General features: G+C 39.8%; 1 protein-coding gene and 1 long non-coding RNA gene across 4 annotated transcripts; one reads left to right on the top strand and one right to left on the bottom strand.

Moving 5' to 3' along the window:
* Positions 1-894: 894 nt before the first annotated feature.
* On the bottom strand, positions 895-19,537 carry VPS4B (vacuolar protein sorting 4 homolog B). 3 transcript variants are annotated; one of them, XM_036406452.2, is made up of 11 exons: positions 19,390-19,537; positions 16,569-16,680; positions 15,046-15,196; positions 13,716-13,783; positions 11,950-12,069; positions 11,571-11,727; positions 10,203-10,351; positions 9,947-10,028; positions 7,757-7,976; positions 5,011-5,148; positions 895-3,219 (listed from the first exon to the last, which is right to left on the bottom strand). In XM_036406452.2, exons 1-11 carry the CDS (start codon positions 19,414-19,416, stop codon positions 3,118-3,120), a joined length of 1,326 nt encoding a protein of 441 aa, XP_036262345.1. In that variant the 5' UTR covers positions 19,417-19,537; the 3' UTR covers positions 895-3,117. The 3 variants fall into 3 exon arrangements, with proteins under 3 accessions (XP_036262345.1, XP_036262346.1, XP_054371672.1); XM_036406453.2 differs by lacking the exon at positions 19,390-19,537 and adding an exon at positions 16,247-16,343 and having other exon boundaries at positions 16,569-16,652; XM_054515697.1 differs by lacking the exon at positions 19,390-19,537 and having other exon boundaries at positions 16,569-16,905.
* A 68-nt stretch (positions 19,538-19,605) lies between these two features.
* On the top strand, positions 19,606-20,391 carry LOC118683951 (uncharacterized). The gene is made up of 2 exons (XR_004979747.2): positions 19,606-19,848; positions 20,009-20,391. It is a non-coding gene; the product is annotated as an uncharacterized LOC118683951 (long non-coding RNA).
* The last annotated feature ends 2,031 nt before the right edge of the window (positions 20,392-22,422 follow it).

Raw genomic sequence — 22,422 nt, 5'->3', positions numbered from 1 at the left:
AAGAACAACAAAAAAAACGTGGAATATTCTTATTAAAACATTTAATAAACACCAAAAGTAGATCAAAACACCTGACCAGAGAATATTCAGCAGCCTCTTTGCTTCAGTTGCCAAAAAGAGCAAATTCTGACAGGCAGGAAGGAACATGAAAAAAGCCAATTCCAGAGTATCTCCCTCAGCTACACTTGTTCTGCTCCACTAGCAAAAACAAAAGCATATGAGTACATTCAAAGACCAGCAGACTTGAAAAACCAAACCAAAAGAAAAACTTAAGAGATTTATGGAAGACTGAGAAGATTTGTATGCTTTTGTTATGGTGGACAAGAACAAAAAGGCAACACGTGAATCAAATGACTCTGGAACTTGACGTCAGTCAGGGAATGCAGGAAAAAATATAAGTTGATTTACTGAGCTATTCTAACCCTGTAAGTATGTACATCAAGAGACAGACCACAAATGGTAGGAAATCCAAAACTTAATGTCACCGTGAAGAAACCATCTGTGAAGGACATAAGCACACACAGAAGTGATTTAATTGAAAAATTAGTTTACACACAGGAAGGAAAATGACATTTTTTCATATTGTAGTCAGAGTAAGCAGTAACAGCAGAAGGTATGAAAACAATTTGTAAGCTAACCAGCCAAAGATCAGACCTCGTTAAAAATGTACAACTAATTTGTCCAGTATTTACAGAGGTTTTGATTATTCAAAGCAAATACAGCTTTCCATGAATTCTTTGATTTAGAGTATTTTCAATTAACACTGCAAACTATAAAGTGATTTTGCATGCTCCCTCATTAGGCTATCATCTGCTGTGGATAACTTGGCTAAGAAGCTCGATGATATATATATATTAATTTAACATAATTTTACAAAGACAGCAAACCAAAAAGTTGCCCTTGTAGCTGCAATTCTGAGCAGCAAAGTTTATTTGGAATATATTTCTAAAAACAACTTTCAACATCAAATAGTAAAGGTTCTGTTACAGATGTCATCTGAGCAAGCAGCAAGATGTAAATTTAAAACATACAGTATATTTTTCTTTTGCATTAAAGATACGAGATTATACAGTTAAGCATATGGAAGCCCATAAGACAAATCAGCTTACCACAAAAAGGAAAAAATAAACCAAAAACCAAAATGTTCCTGAGAATTTTAAGACTGCAGGGTTGCAGTAAGGACTCTCATTTTTCAAAAGGTCAAGAGATAAATACTTCAGACAGTGGCTTCAAACCTCTGAAGGACAGCCACGCTAGTGTGTGGCTCACTTCTGAAGTGTTCACAAGAGAAAACTACAAACAAGATCTTGTTGCAATAAAAATTAAGTTTACTAACCATAGTTGCTGTACCTCTGCTGGAATTCCTGCCCTCACCCACTCCCGCTCCTGCCATCCCCCCAAAAGCTGTCAGAAAGATTTGCAGCCCACTGATTCACATTTACACATTCTGATATAAGACAAAGGTAAAGCTGTGTAACTGAAGGATTTTGGAAAAAACGCTTCATCGTGTTAGTAAAAAAAAAGCTCAGCACCTTGCAGATCAGAGAATATTTAATTATTTTGTTTGGCTATTAAACACAGAAACAAAAGTCTAAGGAGACAATGAAGCAGTAAAAACTTGAACATAACATTGAAAAAATACTCAAATAACATAGCTGATGTTGTACTACAACATTTTACTTCATTAAAGTACAGAAAATGTCACCCATCCTATGATTTATAAAGTAGACAAAATATGTACATAGAAGAAACCAAACCCCATCAAAAGATGATCATATTTGTGCATACATACGTAGAACATACACACTTAAAATGTGCAAATTTCTTTTAATACAAGTTAAACAAAACATTTGAAGGATAGATTTGGACAATGATAATGGAAGATAGAATATTCTAGATATTCTAATGATGTTTCATATCTACAGCCAGTGCAAACTTACAAGGCACAAACTCAATGCTGATGCTGTAGTGTTTTAAGTTACATTCAGGCACATCTCCATTTGCAGTTCTGCAGAAAAAGAGCAATGGAAGTGCTACTTCTGTACTAAACTGCCAGCCTTCTCTCCCAGTTTAAGCACGAAATTGATGTAACCTATATGCTACAGTTACCAGTGGGGTTCTGGGTTAATTTATCACTGGAAAGGCTGTGGCTAAAACATCTGTTCTAATCTCCTTGCATGTGAAGTATGCTATTTCCCAAATACCTCCCAGACATTCTCCAAAGACTACATATACCTTGCCAGCCTCAACACGTGGGATCTTAGAGGACATTTCTAAAGCTTTTTTCTAACTTCAGTCAAAACTTCACCAGGAAGAGAATCTAGTTTTTAAAAACCAAAACAACAAATAAAATAAATCCAAACAACCCCCCCAAGAAGAGCCAGCAAAACACCTTCTGAGTTACTTGCATTTAACAAGCTTGTGTTAAATTGCATAGTGACAGTGTGTACCAGCTAGTAAAGAGTTAAAAACAAAAACCTGCTGTTTAAGGCAAAATTTTAACACAGCATAGCAGAAAAAAAAGCCAAATAACAGGTCCACCAATATTTAATCAAAGTACTGGCCCATGTAGTCTTATCCTCACAGTGTTTTCTTTTTTACTTTAACAGCAAACCCACACTTGCAGTATGCTTGATTAGAAAATTTTGTTGCCATTTTCCTAAATGAAATGAGAGCAATTAATACATATGCTGATTGACTGATATTGAAAACACCTGACAAATATGTTCTCTCCCACCCCTTAAAAAGGTTTTTGACCTTACTGGGAAGTAAGGTCAAAACCCAAAACTCACTGGTGTCCAGGTCTAATATACTACCTAATATGGAACTAGTAATTTAAAGCTTTCTAGTATTTATTAGACATTACCACATCACTTTGCTGTCTCACCCTAAAATTGCATTTTTGTATTATTTTTCAATAGAAGACATTTAATAGACATCTGAGGAAAACAATACAATACAAAAGCTTAAGGGTCTTTGCAAAGGTATCTTCTATTCCTTCTGCAAAGTAAGAAAGGGGTGATTTTATTGGCATTTATTTGAAGTGCCATCAATAAAGACACGAGAATACTTTAAAAAGAAAAAAAAAGGTTCTAATGCTTCACACATATCTTTGGTTTAGCCTTCCTGACCAAAGTCTTCTGTAAACTTCTTTAACTTCACCAAGTCCTGTTCATTAACTGTTGGTTTTGTGCTAGCAAGCGACCTGAGCATATCGGCCTGTCAGAAAAAAACCAAACATGTTTTTAGAGACAAGTATAGTACCACTGCTAGCAATTTTGCTGCCAGGACAAATATGCATTAAAAAAAAACATTAAAAAGTTCCCATTAACACAAAACTTTAAGTAAGCCTGAACACTTCTGCACAGAGGCAGCCTTTTAACCCTTTGAACACAGACAACAGTCAAGGAGTTTTCCAGTAACAAAATCACAACCTAAGGTTTAGGTTTAAGCCACTCATCCATTCAAGTTTTATTCATCTCTTTTTTTGAAAGAGCTGATTTTTTTTTTTTTTTGGTCAGTTACTATTTTCAAACCATGATTAACTACAGCAGCTTAAGTGGAAAATACTGAGATGTTCCCATGTACTCTTCACAGTCCAGCAATGTAGAACAGCAGTTTGTGATTCATCTCTAGCAAAGTTTTACTGCTCCTGACTGGTAATTTCTGACTCTTCAACTCAGTAAATTTCCTAGATAAGTATTTAGATGCTAGGAAATGGAGTTTAGAAAAAAAAAATCATAGGTCTTTGAGCAGCAGTTAAAATACCCTATGAATAAAAAAGGGTAAAGAAAACGAATCAATTCCCAACCAAGGGCAACTGAAAAAAGTAGATGCCCAACACCTCATATTGCTATAAATGATGGGTAAAATAAAAAAAATTAGTATAATGGCTTTCCACACATGATATTTGTCTCATCAGACCAGAGGCACCCTGCTCAAAAAGAATTAAAGCCTTATATTTTAAGGACAAGAATGGATTTTGGACACTGTAACATCTGCCTGTAGTGCATCAGAGCTCAGGTACCATTAGGAGCACACAAGGAACTGCTGTCTTTAATTCCAGGAAGGATTGATTAAAAATCCAGTTAGATCATGCAGAGAGAAGTTTTAGGGCAGGCCTGCACCTGCATAAATCCTCTTCTGCTTCCTCAGTATGCAAATTCACACAGGAAATTATTTTCTGAAATACAGTGATGGTTCTATTTTCAAAGCATTGCCTGTGATTCTCCATGAAATGCACTGATTTCTTCCATTCCTTACAAGACTGTTTGTACACAGGAAACTACAGCAACACAGATTTGTTATTAAGTGCTTCCCAGAAACTTTGTACTTAAATACAAAATTTTCTTCTGCTGCTCCTGGGGGAAAATACAGAATGAGTGTCCAGCAATTATTTTTTTTTAAGCAGTGATCTAAAACTGAAAACTGTCTTACATGTTTTATTCCCTAGGCCAAAGCAAGTATTTTCATATGCACAAAGAAAACAGCAGAAAAAGCTGCTTTATTACCTAAAAAAATTTAAACCTAAACTATCATTATATCCAAAATCTTCTTACATTTTGGTTTTATACTTGTATCTATTTCATGGGCAATATTTACTGATAGAACATCACTTCCTAATTTACAGTGAATGTCATTTTCCATTTCCCAGTATTAATGCCACAATGATGAGAAGAAAGTGTATCATGGTGCAGGAACCCTAAAGGTTTTGAATGAATAAAAGCCAAGTGAAAGAACAGTGCAAGAGGCAGATACTGTCTATGGATGAAAGGATGGCAGCTGCATGCCAGCAGACAAGAATAAGAAACGCTTATCAGGGATAGACAGCTGTCTTTTTTATAGCATGCCATACTGTAGTGATTTATGTTGAGAATTCAAATGTTATCTGGTATGCCCAGCATTTCTGAAAACAAACATCTCATCCAATTGTCCTGAAAAAGACTCTTTATCTTAAAGTCTTTTCAGAGTTCTGCAAAATAAGAAAGAAATGCTACAAGCAATACCTACCATGGAAACTCTAGGCTCCAGTAATTTATCACCTGGGACCTCCATCCATGTCATTTCTCTGGCTTCAGGATCACCTGGAGAGCAAGGGGTGAATAAATCTACCATCGTATTTGGATTAGACACTGATGGTCCTTTTACCTAAAAATAAGAAAACACTCAGTTTATGGGAGTTACTATTTTGAAGACAGAAACCAGAAGCTGAACAGCACCCCAAGCAAAAACCATTCCTTGATTTTATGCAGATGCCCTACCCATTGGGAACACATGTTCTGTGGAAGAGAAATTGTACAAGTGTACTGGTATTATTCACCCTGAAAACATGCAGCTGTAGCCAGATACTTAAATTCACATCAGGTCAAATCCCAGAAGCCACGTCCTCTTAAGTCCGAGGATTTCTGCGGAAAACTGACATGCCAGGAAATCTGCTTGGTGAAGACCACCCTTCCTGGTCCCTGGTCACTTGAGGAGTTCATTCATCGCTGGTTAACAGCTCTCTAAAAGCTTCCCAGTGCTTTTCCCTCTGACATCCTGCCTTCCCAAGCTCCCAGCACCACCTGGGCAGCGCTGCGTAGGAAACAGCGCCACCTAGCGGGAGAACAAAACAGCTTCCCCAGACAGACAGACGGATAGAGCAAAAAAAAGCTGCCCCGTGCATCTGTTCCCTTTGTGCAGTACACTGTCCGGTACCAAGGATTTTGCCTTCCCTGGCTGTTACCTGCAGCACCACACACCCACGGGAACTCGGAGCATACAGAGAGGTTCAAGGACAACACGCTAACTGACTATGGACAGAACTGGATCTGCTGTTCCAAGCTGAATTTAGAGCAAGATGCTGGGCAGCAGATTGTAATATTCAAAATGCACTCTGGCAAACCTGCATTATCACACATGGCAAGGAAAGGTTTACAGTTAATTACTGACAACTGAGGAAAGCTCTGTCTGTTACAACACAAATAATAATGCTATGATTTTGCTCATAAAAACACAAAATCACATCCAATTAAAGCATTAACAATACAAGTGGAATCAACTTGGCTCATGTCAGAGTGTTCGAAGTGTTGCAGTTGTGGGGTTTTTCCTTCCTTTTTTTTTATTTTCTTAAGCAAAAATAGTTAAGATGCAAGAAGCGCTTTTGAAGTTGTTCCACAAACTGTGACAACTGAGGTTATTTCATTGCTCCATGGCAAGCTGAAACATGCCTCAGATTGTTCCAAATTTGAACTAAACACTAAAAGCTAACAGCCCTTTAGCCAGAAATGCCATTGTCATGTAAAGTTAACAACAGATAAATACTTCAGACATGACTGCTTAAGGGAAGGAAGCATCTAGAAAATCCTTGATATATCAAAGTCACTGTTTATTTATCAACAAATACCGCTTACATCACATTGTTACTCTGAGTTGTCCTCAGCAGTCAAATTTCCTGCCCTCTCATATTCTGGACCATACTGGATTTAAGTGTGTCTTTCACTTTGAATCTTAAGCTGAATGAGTTCATTGGAAGAAACCACATGGAAAAAAAGGAGCCTATCTTCAAAGTGAGTGTAGCTGTTAGGTTCAGGGGCCTTAACCCTTTTATGTCAGGTTGAGTTACTGGTAAAAAACTGTAATTGTAACTGAGATGACAAAGAACTGCTGCCAACACAACATACATGGTACTCAACACCTTAGGATCTCAAGTTTTTCCTACCACACCTGCTCTTTGAAGAAGCAACAAATTAAAGCTTCCTTTTACAGCAATTAGCACCTCTGCAGAATATCCTGACCCACCTTCACCCAAAAACCATGAATTTCTGTCAAAATCAAACTTTGCACTAAAAATATTAACCAAAAGTACCTTTAGTCTGGGTCTACTTCAAAATATGGTATACAGCAAAATAAAATTTTATTCAACTGATACACATTGTATATATTTTAACCTCTGTTTATAACCATTGATACTATCACTCCTTCTTTTCTATTTAAGAGTTTAATAGTTTTCAGGGAACAATAAATTTGACTGAACAAGACCCATTCTCCAGGGGAAAGACATTCCCAGATGAAATGGATTTAGACTGGTGGTAAAGAATGCCAATTGGTTCCTGTACAGATAAAGTTTCTGAGATTCAAATATTGTGAAGAAATGTTACTTAAGTCAATACATAGCATATAGAGGTAACTGGAAGATAAGCCAAAAAATATAGTTTGAATAGGCTCTTTGGTGTGTACCTATGTAAAAGTAAACTGGTTTTTACATTACAGCAGTGTAAATGAAACACAGACCTTGCTCAGTAGCATCTTTACTACTGTAATTGATTCAATGTTTCTACCAGAACTCTACAAAAACCTTAATTTTTCAGTTTGAAAAATATGCCAAGTAAACAGAATGTGCTTAAGTACAATCCATCTGTTCTCAAGTGGATGAGGGATACTTTTTTTTTTTCCAGCATGTTAAGAACCACTTAACTTGAAATAGAAAAAAAGCACTTCTGTAACATTGCCATTTAAATGGCAAACTGCATGCTTTTAACACTCTCTAGAGACATTAAGAGTCAGAGCATGAATATTCAGAAATGAGCTCCACCAGACTTATGGCAGGACTAGGGGGGTATGTGGAAAGGAAGAACAGTTCTCGCCAGTCAATAAAAGGGACATTCATAACCATGCAGTATTACCTAAAACCAAATTCAGTTTATTTGTAAGGAATTTTCAAATTAAGACTGCTCTCACAGATGAAATAACTTGAAAAATTTTGATTCCTACTTACTTTTTTAAAGTGAGTCGCTGATTGCACTTTTCTAACAGGCTGCATCAGTGCATCACGGACAATGATGCTTATATCTGCACCAGAATAGCCATCAGTTCTCTTCCCAAGCTCTCGATAATCTGAGTCTTTTAGGTCATTTGGAATTGACCCAAGGTGAAGTTTGAACATTGCAGCCCTGGCATGGTCTTCAGGTAAAGGAATATAAATACGCTTCTCAAACCTGGTGTAAAAAAGACAAAACCAAAGCGTTCCCAAGATGCCAACTCATACAGGTGCACAATGGAAAGAGCTCATGCAAATGAGCTTGCTTCTAGCAATATTAAAAAGTAGTTTCAGTACAACAGACTTTAAAAAAAATCTGATGCAAATATTCAGCCACCTGTTCTCATAAATAATACTTTAGTTAGCATAAGCTAATATCCAGGATATAAAAACCGTTTCCTTTCCATTACAAAATCCTTCTCTCCAGACTGACATTTTTCCAGCAGAGTTTGAGTCTTAAAAGAAAAAGACTTCTTCCTCTCAGTTTTAAGTGTTAAAGAGTATTTGAACAGATTTCACACTCAGAGAAAGAACTGCCTGATAACAAGTTTATGCAACAACTTTCTACAATCTCCAACTAAATTAAGAAAACACCATAGATGGAAGTAAATTTGAAGTAATTCTCAAGAAAATATTGGTAACAGCAGTTCCTCCTTTGAAGCAGCATCTGTTCTCAGAGTGGAGATTGCCTCTTACCAACAAAGAGCAACTCCAAATCCTGCTGAACACAATAACCTGATATACATGACAAAGTGGCTCAAATCCATGAAAAATTAATTTTATTACAGCCATTGTTGTACAAGTTTCCTTTAAGTCTTGTGGGCAAGAGCTAGGGAATTTCTCTTTCATGTTGCTGAGAATGAGAAAATGGTTTGGGTTGAGAAAGACCTTGAAGATTGTCTAGTTCCAACCCCCCTGCCACAGGCAGGGAGACCTTCCCTTAAACCAGCTTACTCAAAACCCCATCCCACCTGGCCTTGAACACTTCCCATGATCCACAGCTTTTCTTGGGCAACCCAGGCCAGTGTTTCACCACCCTCATCATAAAAAACTTCCTCCTTATGCCCAATCTAAGCCCATCCTCTTTCAGTTTGAACAACTGCCCCTTGTCCTGGCATTACAAGCCTGGGAAAAAAAACAAGGAACATCTCTCCACCCTTCTAGTAAGTTCCCTTTATATACTGAAAGGCCACAATAATCCTTCTCTTCTCCAGGCTGAAAAGCCCCACTCTTGTAACCTGCCTTCAGAAGAAAGGTGTCCAGATCATTTTCATGGCCCCTTCTGAACATGCTCTATCAGGTCCATGTGTGTCTTTTACTCTGGATCCCAACCAAAGCTGGGATTTCAAGAATGACTTGAAATTCTCAACAATACCTTCATTTCTAAATCTGACTCATACAACTCTAGAGTCATGCAGATGAGAAGTGACATCTGGAGGTGACCTGGTCCAACCCCAAATCAAACTGAAGTATGGCCAGCTTGAATTCGGTATATAAATAAAAGTCAGTGTCAGTCACCAAAAAAAAATATCAGTGATTCTTTAGTCAAGAAAAATGGCCATTATCCAAGCTGTGTCCTCATCACAACATAATCCTATTTGTCACATAACTGTATCTGTCCTCTGCTTGCTCTGCAGCTCAGAGAAAGATCCAAATAATCAGGTACAGGCAGTCCTGTATCTGCAAAAGTCCTTTATCTGCGAAACAGCAGTTAAAAATCACAAGTTATGCCTGACTAGTAGAAAAATATGGTATTTCTCCATAAGGTTACACTTCCATGAAAAAACGCAAGCTACTCACCAGTTTGTTAACAGCTGAAAAGGAAAGTTCCACCCTCTTTTGCCCTTCTGAGGTGTGTACTTTCTAACTTGTCCCCTAAGCCCCCCAGAAAAGCAAAAAGCAAGCAGGAAACTCCTGTTTATTCAAGCATAATCATCTAACCAAGAAATGAGATAAACTACAGGACTGAACAACCTACCTTTCTCTTAAGGGGCAAGTGACTATCAGTTTAGCTAAGTCTACTTCATAGAATTGAGTTGCAGAACATTAACCATGTCTGCAAACATGAGATGAACACCTTAAGCACTCTCTGGCTGAAAGCTCACACCAGTTGTGAATTGCACACCATGAAAAAAAGTGCCATCATACCTTCTCCTGATAGCAGAATCCAAAACCCAGGGTATGTTTGTTGCTCCTAACACCAAGATTCCTTCATTGTCAACACCAACCCCTGTATCAAGGCAGAAATAACTTCACAGTTTAGATGATAAACAGTGATTGCTTTAAAATGCATCAAAATTTAATGGGGTGGAACTGCAGACATTTTTAATATTCTAATGAGAGTTACACTTAAAAATACATGTCTTCATTTCTCTGTCTGATTTTGAAGACCAAATAAACCTACCTTGCATCTGGACTAGAAATTCCGTTTTTATCCGTCTGGCAGCCTCACTTTCATTTTCACTTCTTGACCCACAGAGGGAATCTATCTCATCAATGAAGATGATAGATGGTTTGTTTTCTCTGGCAAGCTGGAACAAGTTTTTCACTAATCTTAAAGAAGGAAACAGTTTCAGCTATATTAATAATTACAACAGCAGAAACACATAACTTCAGAACGTGATATAGTCATTTCCTTTAGAGAAAGCAAGGGGAAAAAAGCATTAACATAAAGCTACTCAAAGAAACAACATTCTTCCAGCTCCATGACTCAGAATTACACTAAATGAGAGAGTCCAGCATAATGAAAAAAAAAAATTAGAGTGCTCCAGGCATGATTTTGCAAAATAAAGCCCTTTTTCAGTTTACACTTCTACATGACAGCCTGGACTATAAAAAACCACCAATTTATAAAGATTCAAAAGAAAAAAGCTTTCTCTAAACATTTCTAACTGAAAATAACTCTAGAGATTTTGTAAGAAATAGCATGTATCTTTACTTTCTACAACTTTACTTACTAAATCATTTTTGTATGACATGCAATACTGGTTTCAAATCAAATAAACAAAACAACCTAAAACAAACCCCATATACTCCTAGCCATCTCTCATGAACACACTTTACTAGTTTAAAAAAGAAAAATAAATAGGAACATGCTGGGAAATTCTTCATATTACAGCACTAAATCTCAGGCAATAGTCTCAAATGAAGTCAAGCATAAAATCTAATGCCAAGTTAGTCTCCAGTTCTGTATTCCTTCTGCAACAGAAGAAAAGCAGGAGAAAAGTTTCCAGCTTTCTGGGGAAAAAAATAACTCACTTCAAACACTTTATCTAATAGCCTTTCTTTCTCATTCTATCAGCTTTAAACAGTGTTGCTCAGTTGCCCCACACTTCAAACCTTTAAATCATGGTTATGACAAGTATGCTTATCATTATATGAAAATCCTTTCCCTGTAAACCCAGAGCTTTTTATTAATTCAAGAAATCTCTTTTGGAAGACTAGATGGACAAATTCCTGGACTTCTAGACTGCAGCCATGTTACTCCTGGTCCTTTGCCTTCCTGGTCTTCTTCACACATCACACAGTAACAAATGAAGAGTTAGCATGAGCTCTGTGGTGCTCCCAAAATCTTTCTGAGCACTGAAAAGAGTTTCTCAAAATGCAGCATATAATGGTATCTTTACATGACACTGCAGCATGAAGCACAGAAACACCTATAGATGGTTTTTAAAAAGACAAGACCATTCTCTTAAATTCTCTACAGCACCTTATCTCTATAATAATTTCCTCTTGACAATGTTTTCCTGGACCTCTGGCAACTCCAACTTACTTTTCACTTTCACCTAACCATTTTGAGACAAGGTCAGATGAAGATACTGAGAAGAAGGTAGAGTTGTTTGCTTCTGTTGCTACAGCTTTTGCTAAATAAGACTTTCCCGTTCCTGGTGGTCCGAACAGAAGAATCCCTCTCCAGGGCGTTCTCTTGCCTGCAAGAAAGAAAACAGCAGTTTTCAAAATGCTATTTTCTGATTATCCTCCTCTAGGCTGCTCTGAGGTTTTCGGCATCTACCATGAAACTTCCGTCAGATGGGTCAAAATCTCTTTGTTAAGAGATCCGCTTGAGTCTATGATACATTGGCACAACACACTTCACAGGCCCCAGCGCCAGTCCTGACTGGCCAATAGTAAATAAATGCTGGAATCCTGACCTGTAAACAGGTGTGGAAATTTAATGGGAAGGATGACTGCTTCTTTAAGTGCCTCTTTGGCACCTTCAAGGCCAGCAACATCACTCCATTTGACATTTGGTCGCTCCATAACAATTGCTCCTGTAAGAAAAGATGGTCTAAGTTAGAGACATATATATCTTTTCACAATTACAATAAATTCCAATTGGTGAAAAAAGAAATCTATGCCCATGTCTATACTGAATAAAAACAAGGCATTTCTAGTATGATAGGAACACTCAATTCCATTGCTCAAATGGATGTGCTTTTTACAGAAATCTGTCACATTTTTTTATCAAAATAAGCCATGGGTAACCAGAACATTTGTGAGTTAGTAGAAGTCCTGGAACCAACTCATAACTAAACCACCACTGCACTTCCTAAAAAATTTGAAAATTCATTTTGAACAATGTGGCTGCTCTAGTTCAGGATTTTTTAAGATTCTCCAGCAGATGAAGTAACTTGCTGTTATCTCCAGACATGCAGCAAACAAATGGATCATCTAATGGAAAAGAGGTTTGAGAGCTAGGGCTAAAAGCATCAGAAAGGTTATATGGATCCTGCTTAGCTGTAGAAGTATTTTCTTAGTCAAGGCACATTTAAAGTTTTGCATGAAGTCTCATCTTCCTCAGTCAATGAATTCAGCCAACTGAGCTGTAATTCAGCTTTCTCTTCAGATTGGTTAGTCTGGCATACTAAAAATTTTGTCTCAACTACTTCTAGACGGGCAAACTTGGAACTCAGGTAGTAATAGGTTATTAGACCTATAATATTAGATCTTGTAATCCTAGCCACTACTTCTACTATCTGAGGTCAGAGTCATGTGGGAAGAAACGAAGTCTGTATAGTGAGAGACAGGATAGGAGTTCAATGCTCATCAATTTTCTGTCACTTTTAAAAAAACAAGAAACTGTCTCTTATAACTGTGCATAGGATTAAATAATGTGCAGAGAAGTAGAAAAAGCACAGCACAGTTTCCAGTGGTGATACAACAGCTCCTGAAATTACACAGGCACAAGATCTGGTAAATGCATTTGATCTTTGTTACAGTCAAAAACAGGAGAACAATGAGGTTTCTTCAGATCCATAAGCACCTTCTGGTAGGGAAGTTCTGAACAGTTCTTCATTATTAAAGGGAAATAAATATCAAAAAGCCTCTTTTTTACTGCACACCAAACTGCTGGTAGCTGCTATACATTGCTTCACTGACTGTGTTCTGTATTTGAGTTCAAAAACCCAAACTAAAACCCAAACTATGCTACTGAACTGGGACAGCATCATCACTGCATATTATTATAAATGGGCAAGAATCCATGTTTCTTACTCCTAAACATGAATTCCGGTCTTTTTGTGAAAAAAGTTCTGCTTACACTATGTATTTGTATCATCATTTCCTTAGCCTCTAGGCAACATGCTAGTGCACTTCAGAGTAAAAAAGCACTAAATCAGTTTAGCCACCAGCTAGCTGGGATTTTGCAACTTCTGTTGGAAAATGTTAGCTTGATAGGTGATACAATATTAACATGAAGTACAGGGTGCAGGAGATACATTTCAATGTAGTCACTGTATAAATTCATAGCACACAAGTCCTTTTACTTCCATAAAGACTGTGCTTTTGCACGTGAAGATTATACACTAGCTGAGCTACTAACAGACATTAAGTTAATCCATAAACTTTAGATGGCAAAATACAGGAACTTGCTTAACTGAAGTAATCCCTATTTAAAGAAAAGGATGCTTCAAATTACCTTGAAGTTGATTCTGTAGCTTCTTTTTTTCAGAGTTCTCTGATTCCCCTTCCCCATCACTGTCATTCCTGATTTGGAAACAAAATGTTGAAATACAGTAAGAGAGACTTCTGTCTTAGGATAAAAATCAGAATGCAAAAACCAGAAAACCCATCAGGCTGAGGAATTAAAGAAACATGGAGATGCTTTCAGACCTTTAGAGGTTTACATGACTGCAGAAAAGCAGAAGTACACTTTTCTCTGATTTCTTTTCAATTCACCCTCCTTTGCCATTTCAACTTCCTCTTATGGGTCTGAGCCCTCTTAAGACACTTCGGTGTGTTTTGAGTCAGCTTTTAGGAACACACAGCCCTTATATCCAGCAACACAGAGGTGCTGGAATGGTTTGTTTGTAGACATTGGCACTTCTCCTCTATCTGGACATGCAACAGGACTTGGCCAATTCCACCTAGTACTATGAAACTCTCATCAGAGCAAAGGAGACTGGAAATTAAAGGAAAAGAGACCAGAGAGGGAACAATTGGAGTGGAAGTAATGAAAAAACATGTAGCCTTTGGGGTATTACTATTTCTTTCTATTATAAATTAAGCCAAAGATGATAAAGCTCAAAAAATAAGGCTGATGAAAAGAGCAGACATTTAAAAAGACTGAAAATCAGGTGAAGTTTTAAGAGACAACTGAGCAACTTCAGCTGTTCAGGACTCCTAGAAAGGGCAGTCCCACCAGAAGGTATAATCCTGAATCCTTCCTCTCTCCTACAAAGGGAGTAGCAAAGGCAAAAGAGGTTGGGCTTGTTTGGGAGGCTCTGCTTGTTCAACTCTCTGATATGCAAAGTGAGAAACAAATCTAAGAGAAGGGAAGCAGTGGAGAGACCAGGCAGCAGCAACACATTGGAAGGATTCAGTCCACCTTACAGAACTTTACCCTACACAGGGCTTTTCATCTCAAGTATGAGACAGATCAAACTCAGTAACTCCAGTAATCACCAGTCTGAAATTATTTCCTAGTTACTAAGTATTTAAATGCAGAAAGCCTTGAAAGGTCATCAAGCTCCTTGCCATTAAATCCAATAATTATTGGATTCAGCTGTTAGTCTGAAGCAACTTTCATTCTTCAGTGAATTTCCGATGCAAATGTTCACATTTTAGTAAACAAGCACAGAAATGCTTGTGATTGTAATTCAAGTTATTTTTATTAGCCCACTGTACTTCAGCATTAGTAGTCATCTGAAGCATTTCAGAAACACAAGTTAAAATGATCTTTGAATAGTTGAAGTTTAGAATAAGTTGAGTTCAGGAAGTATTTTGCTTTACCTTCTCCAAAAACATACCCTTTTCCTTCAGCAGGTCCAGACTCTTTAACTGGTTTTGGTGCAGTTTTTCCTCTCTTTTTCAGATATTCTTTCAGCTTTTCTGCTCGATCCAAGTATTCTGTACATTTTGCTCTAATGCTGTGTTTTGCTTTATCACCCTGTGCTTCATCTGAGAGTTTGAAGATAAACAATTCTTTGTTAACAGCAAAACACATGTGCATCAATCAAAAAACAAGACTAAAGATCTGTCTTCCTTATCTCTTATCAATGTACCTCTCTGAGGGCTCATGACATAACCAAACATCTCAACTACTTATTTTCCACTATACCTTGGAAAGAACTGACCAGAAGGATGTCATATCAAATATTCACCTGAACATTGCCTTGGCTTAAAATTTGACTCTAAAGGATTAAGGACATTAGCACTGGAAGCTTTTCTGTCAGCCTTTCAAGCTGCTAGACATTGCCTTAATAACTGCTTTTCTAAAATAGCTAATCAAGAACCTGCTTGTGCTAGGCAATTTTTATTTAGAACCATACTTGATTCTTCCATAGCCTGCTAATTTTAAAAGATAAAGAAACATTACATAAAGCATCTGAAAGAACTAAGTGCGTTTCAACAGCCACACTGTTCTCATAATCACTCTTACAGTATTTCAAACCAACGATCAAAATTTAACATGTCAGGTTTTTGAGCTAAGTTTCCAAAAGTACATCAATATTGTTAAAAGCACAGAAAGTGATATTTTGAGAAAGTCTGTAATATTTAAATGGACAGGACGTGATAAACACAGATTATCCTAATAATAAAGGACTATAAAGAAAACTAATTTTTTCAAATCATGAAGATTTGTAAGTGTACTTTTGTCAGGCAAGCAACCCTAGCCCACTTAGATTAGGGCTGTACCCACATTAAGAAAGCCCATTTCTTGCATACAAACACTGAATGTGGCACAAAAGGTACACAGAAGTGTGAAAAGGCGTAAAGTAATGAGAACATGGAAACTAAAGAAAAATTGTTACATACAAGTCCATCTCATACATTTTCTCAGCCAAGATAAACAGCAAGACTATGACATTAAGGAGCAAAAAATGTCAGCAGAGAGGCTTTAGAAGGGCAAGCAGCATGAATTAAAGGTGCAAAAAGCACTCTGCAGATACAGCAGACTTCATGTGTAACATGGTTTTCAGCACAACAGAAATACAGGGATCCCTGTACTTATTGTCATATTTCCTCGTGCAGTGGCCAGCTTGAAACACTGCTACAAAAGTCCAGAGGAGAGACAGCAAACACCTGCCTCCTGTCTTAAAAAAACCTAAAATAAAACACAAGTAAAAAATAATCTAATTTCTTACAAGAATGGAGCAAGCACACAAGTAAAGGTAAAAGCTGCAAAATATATGACTTCAGTCAAACTACAACTAGCAAGTATCAACTGTTGATGAGAGCAAAAATTTAAATACTGATGTCAACATAAGAGATTACTCTTGTGCAATCTGATGACTAAACTCTACTGCATCATCCAACACATCACACTTACATTTAACAACATGGAGAAAATACTGCACGGCGTGTTGGTACAAGCGGAAGGCTTCCTCATAGTTTCCTGCTTTATCTTCTTGTGCTGCCTTGCTAGCAAGGTCTATTGCTTTCTGTAACACAAACAAATAATTAACTGCTGTACAAGAGCATTTTCCGTGATCAGAGACCATTTAAGCTGTTACTGTTCTTTGATGGACAGTTTTTCTGCTCCTTCACATTTACCCCCTCAAAGTTGTATTCCATCCTTTCATGAACAGCAGGATTTACAAACTGCTGAAATTTACTAGCACACAGAAAAGTGCAAGTGAGAAGGACAAGTTTCCCTGTACTAAGCTGGGACTACTATTTTGTCTATGTAGTCTGTCTTACCAATCTCTTACATTTCTTATAGAAAGCTTTGGAAATCCATTATAAGGCTTGGGGTTTTTTTATCACAGACATCTAAACTTTGAACTATGATATAGTTATGCTGTTTAAGGCATGGTTTAGGGGTGCACTTGACAGTGCTGGGTTAATGGTTGGACTCAATGTTTTCCAGCCTAAACAACTCTATGATTCTATGACTAATGACATCAGTAAACCCTGTAAACAGCAGAGTCAATATAGGAAGTACTTGATTACAATCACTGAAACTAGCACTATCACTCTTCAAACATTATGCTTGGAGACATCTTCAAAGACCAGTTGCTTAGCTGCTCTAGGAGGATTTAGATTCTTGATATCCTAGTGAGAAATTCCAATTATCACTCCAGTGGGAGAGGAGAAAAAAAAAACAAACCCAAACAGACAAAAAACATACCCAAATCTTAAGCACCAAAGAGCTCTATGAGAAGTTAAGAATGGATTTTTACTTTACTTGTTCAGCTAGTTTCAAATAAATCTGACTGAGATCTAAGCCACTGTATTGCACACACTGCCCTGTGGATTTATTGTATCACCACTATTCAGTTGCTTGCTTGTTAGTGCTTATTACTTTTTATTACACTTTCCTTCTTGGAGTGCCCATACCACTTCCAGACAATTAAAACTGTCATTTTGACCACTGGTAAGCTGAAAGTTGAAAATAAGCAGTCAGCCAGAATGAACCAACACCAACTAAATATTCTATAGTCTCTCATCTATTTTTTCCCATGTGGTTCCCTTTCCTAAGCATTGCTCAGGATGATTATGTAATGTCAGGGAGCAAGGCTGAGAGTTTGAACTGCAGCAAGGAGTTTCCATTAGACACTCCAGTACAGATACTCTTGCCACTACCTACACTCTGATCTTTTTCAGGCAGAAAAAAGCTAGTAAACAACAGCCATGAAAGAAACTGCAAAATATAGCATTCTATTGCTTTGTGTTGCTGTCTTGGAAGCAAAGATTATCTCAACAGATCTATTTGAAATCAAAGGTATTTAAAAACAATGAACCAATCAAACAGATTACGGCTCTGTTGTGGCAAGTGCTGGAGCAGTGTAAACATCTGTTTCTTCGGAACAGAACCAAAGTCATTCCTTTTTGGAGAGGCTGGGAGCTCAGGAGCAGTTTCCCAGGTATAAATGGACAGCTGCCTCCTTGCTGCCCATTTTATGCTGACTCCCTTATGCACCTCTGTGCACCATTCAAATCTAGCAACAGAGCAAAAATTACCCCCCAAACAGTTATTTTCATATTAAAGTTCTTAAGTCCTGTCAGTGACTTTAATTACCCCACGACAGCCCAGTTGTATATTGCCCAATATCCAGGGCAACCCCCTGCATCCAGTACAACAAAGACAGTGATACACATGACATTAATTCCAAAGAATAAATGGCAAAGATCACCTGCTAAAACAGAACTGTGAGAAAACAGGGCATGTCGCAGACCTGCTCCTCTGAAATGGGCAAAAGTCTGCATCACGTATTGCCTGGTTGTGCTATACTCTGTTTTTGTAAACAGCAAAGACTATTGCCTGGCTATTAGATTCTCAGCTCTAACACTTCATTACATCAGCTGCATCTTAGCCTGTTACTGTGAAGAACACCACTGCTATCAAACAGAAAACATTATTAGAAACTTGTATGAACTAGGGTATAGATGGCCAGTTCTGAGGCACAAACTATGTTTTATCAAGCCATGGGTTTATAGCTTGATGAACATCACCCAAGGAAAGAATGTCATCTTAAAGAGGTGTCATTCTTCTCCTGGTTATTATAAACCCTATAACATCTCCTCTAGCTTTGTCAATGCAAACATCACACTGCCAGTGTAAACACTGCATACAAAAATGATCACGGTTCAAACAGCCGAAGAGAAAGAAGGGCTGTTGGACCGCACTTATTTCACTTCGGGGGCTGTTTTGCCGGCCAGCCGCAGCACCGTTTACACCGCCGGAGCCGAGGGTTAACACAAGCGGAACAGCAGAGCAGGCAAGGGCTCCCCACAGCCAGCAGGAGCCTTGCGGCAACACAACCCAAACCACGCGTCCGGAGCAGAAGCGGCAGCAGCGCTTCCCGGCCGGGCGCTAGGCCCCGCTGCCCGCGCCCCGCAGGGCTGGTGCCCCCGGGCCCCCCTTCCAGGGCCCCCTCCGCAGGGTCTCAGGCCCGGGGCGATGAGGGCTGACCCTTGGGCTCTGCCACCCCGGGCCCAAGCCGAGTCCCCCTCGGCTGCGGTGCCCCCGGCCCGCTGAGCAGGGGGCCTCCGCGCTCGCTGTGCCCCCGCTCCGCCCGCGGCCCGCCCCGGCCCCGGCCCCGGCCCGGCCCGGGACGCTGCCGGCCCCGCTCCTTCCTGGCGCCGCCCCCCGCCCGCCGCCGCTCGCCGGGTCCGCCCCGCGCCGGGCAGGGCCGGCGTGGCTGTACCTGCAGGTTGCCGGTGTTGGCCGCCATGGCGGAGCGGCGAGGGGAGGGAGGGAACGGGAGGAGAGTGGCGCGGAGAGCGGGCCCGGCCGCCGGTGGCGCAGCGCCCCTGCCCCGCCGCCCGCGGAACCCAAACCGCGGCCTCCGCCGCCGCTTCCGCACCGAGCGCCGAGCGCCGCTTCCGCCTCCGCTTCCGGGCACGCCCCGAGCGCCCGGCCCGCCCCGGCCGCGGGTGCGCTCCGGGCCGCGCTCGCCCGCTGGGTGTTGGGGCTCGGGGGGGACTTTGGGGAGTCGGACTCTCCAGACCGATTCCCCGGGCAAGGCAGAGTCACATGGAGCAGGTGACACAGGATCGCACCTAGGTGGGGTTTGGAATCTCTCCACAGGAGAGTCCACGGCCTCCCTGGGCAGCCGGTCCCAGTGCTCTGCCCTCCACGTAAAGAAGTTCTTCCTCATGTTGAGGTGGGACTCCTTGTGCTTTAGTTTATGGCCGCTGCTCCCCGTCCTGTGGCTGGGCACCACCAAAAACTGTCTGGCACCGTCCTCTTGGCACCTGCCTTGGGGATATTGATATGCATTAAATAAGATCCCCTCTCTGTCCTCTTTTCTCCGGATTAAACAGGTCCAGTCCTGTTTAATCAATCATGACAGTCATGGGCAAGTGTCACTCACCCGTGGGTTAGTGACGAAGATCAGGTGACGGTGATGCTTACGGAGTGGGGAGGAGGAAGTGACTCAACTCACCAGCAATAACAAACCAGTTCTGGAAAGCCAACTTGCTGTATGGATATATGGACATCTGCTAAATAAGTATCTAAATATATGCTAAATATCTTCCCTTCTGGTTCATTAATTCCTTTAGGGCAAAAAATGTATCTTGTAAACTTGACTGTAATAAACCCCATTCTTCCAAGTACCTCCAAGTTACCACAGTGCAGCTTTGACTTAATAATTCCAGTGTAACTGTTTTGATTTTATTTTGTAATAAAAGTCCTCTGAACCTTTTTGATACAGTAATCTGCGTACTCTGGGCACAAGGGAAAAAGGCACATCCACAGTTCTCCCTGTACCAGGGAAAGTCGTGGTGAATCTCTTAATTAAGTCATCTGGTTGGCAGTTTATTTTGGTAAGTGTCCTCATGAGTTGGGGATGCTTTGTTTGATTTTTAGACATGATCAATAACAGGTGTTCTCCTTGGATCAACTACAAATGTGTAAAGACATGATGTAGGAAAGACTAAGTTATGCAATCAGGCTTTGAGAAATGAGAGGGTAAAGAGAATTTGCCCCTAAAGACAACTGAAATTGGCCAAAGTGAAAGGAGAGATGATAATTTCTAAAGGAACCTTAAAGCAGTGTGGTCATCAGGATTCAAGCATAGCATCAGTGGTGGGAGGGGCTCAAGAAATTTGGGTTAAATATTGTATTTCCATTTCTTTCTTATTCCATCTTCAAAGGATGAGGCAAAACCATCCCTTTCACTCTTTCATGGTTGATTATGCCATCATGAAGCCTTTGGGCTACTTTTAACCTCCTTTTTATTTAACACAGGCTACTTCCTTGGGGTATAATTTCCTTTTTGGCTTTACCTTTTCATTCTGGTTAGTGCAACAGAATGATCTCAGATACGTTCCTGTTGCTAGTAATTCTGTGTCATCTGTACCTATGATTTTTAATTCTTCAATGTTATATTTAGGTTTTAGACCGAGGTCTAAAACAATACATACCTCACAAGAGTGTAAGTATGCCTCTCCAGTAACAGTGAACTGGCTTCCAGAAGAAACTCCAGAAAAAATGACTGGTTTCTGCAAATGTGATTAAAGAAAGTAAATCAGAAAAGGCACCTCTGTCATTTACAAATAACAGGCTAAATCTTGCACTCCTTTCTTAAGTCTTACTCATACAATATTCCTGCTATAATTTGACTTTTTTTGCCTGAGGAAAGACTAGATGAATGCTGAGTAATGACATCAAGCTTATTTATTGAGAAGCTAATGAAGTGTCATGTTAGGGGCATTACTTCAATTTGAGGGACAAGTAGAGTCACATTATCTAATGGTTCCCAGTGCTGAAGTTCCTGTTCTAAGAATGATTGTGTACAACCAAGTGTAATGAAAATAAAACATATTAAAGGTATTAATATGGGTACCTACTGGCCTCATCTAAGTCCATCCCATGACTGCCTGGGGCGTTATTGCTCACATTGCTATGGCATTACATGGCACAGGCACTGATGATCTGTGTTTCCTAAGGCTGAGTCAGCTGTTGTGGAGAGTGCTTCCTGCTGCCATGCCCTGGTTTGGAGGGAAGGGACCCACACTGCTTGTTGCCTGGACACCTTGGGCCAAGAGCAGATGGATACATCAATAAAACAAGTCATGCCTGCAGCACAGCCAGGTGTCGTGTCTATGACTCTCCTCTGCTCTGGCAGCAGAGGGGTGGCTGGAGATGACTAATGTTACCTTCAGAGTGAGATTGGCATCAGCTAAATGACGTGAGAGACATGCAGGTAAGGGAAGTCCCTGCCTTAGGGACCTTTACAGTGCAGACAGAGAAGGCAGGAGAATATAGCCTTGTTTTCCTGTATTTCTCTAGATGAAATGATTCTGAGTCTGGTCAGATCAATCTGATGTGGGTAACAAAGGCTGTCAGTAGCAATACTAGCAAGTAAAATTCAGGTTGTCCAAATTCCACTGCAGCACCTCGATCCAGTTTGGTGTACACATAATGAGCTCATGCACTTGGGACAGGACCTGCAATGCAGTTGTGATGCAGCTGGGTCCCTTCTTTGAACCATGCTGAGCTGAAAAGCAGGAGCACTTCAAGCCACCAGCTGCCTTTGGGAGCCTTTCTACCTGTTACATAGTGCCTGGCCTGTGGGAGTCCTGCTGCTGTGGTATTCCCAGGTGGATGGCTGCCATACATAACCCCTTTAATAGCACTGAAACCACAGCAGCCTTGTGGACAAGAGCTTATTCCTGAAGCACTCAGGAAATAATTAAAGCTGTATTCAGGACCAGAAGGACTGACAACAAAA

Source organism: Molothrus ater, chromosome 1 (assembly GCF_012460135.2).
Source record: "Molothrus ater isolate BHLD 08-10-18 breed brown headed cowbird chromosome 1, BPBGC_Mater_1.1, whole genome shotgun sequence".
NCBI classification, from domain to species: Eukaryota; Metazoa; Chordata; class Aves; order Passeriformes; family Icteridae; genus Molothrus; species Molothrus ater.
This window is presented reverse-complemented; position numbering and strand designations above follow the sequence as displayed.

Excerpts from the sequence above, each read along its gene's own strand:
- VPS4B (XM_054515697.1), bottom strand. The coding sequence starts at position 16,740 with ATGGTCTCTGATCACGGAAAATGCTCTTGTACAGCAGTTAATTATTTG. Across the intron at positions 13,784-15,045 it reads GGACCTGCTGAAGGAAAAGG|GAATGACAGTGATGGGGAAG; the intron begins GTATGTTTTTGG and ends TTTCCAAATCAG. Across the intron at positions 10,352-11,570 it reads TGGTTAGGTGAAAGTGAAAA|ATTAGTGAAAAACTTGTTCC; the intron begins GTAAGTTGGAGT and ends TCCTTCTTTAAG.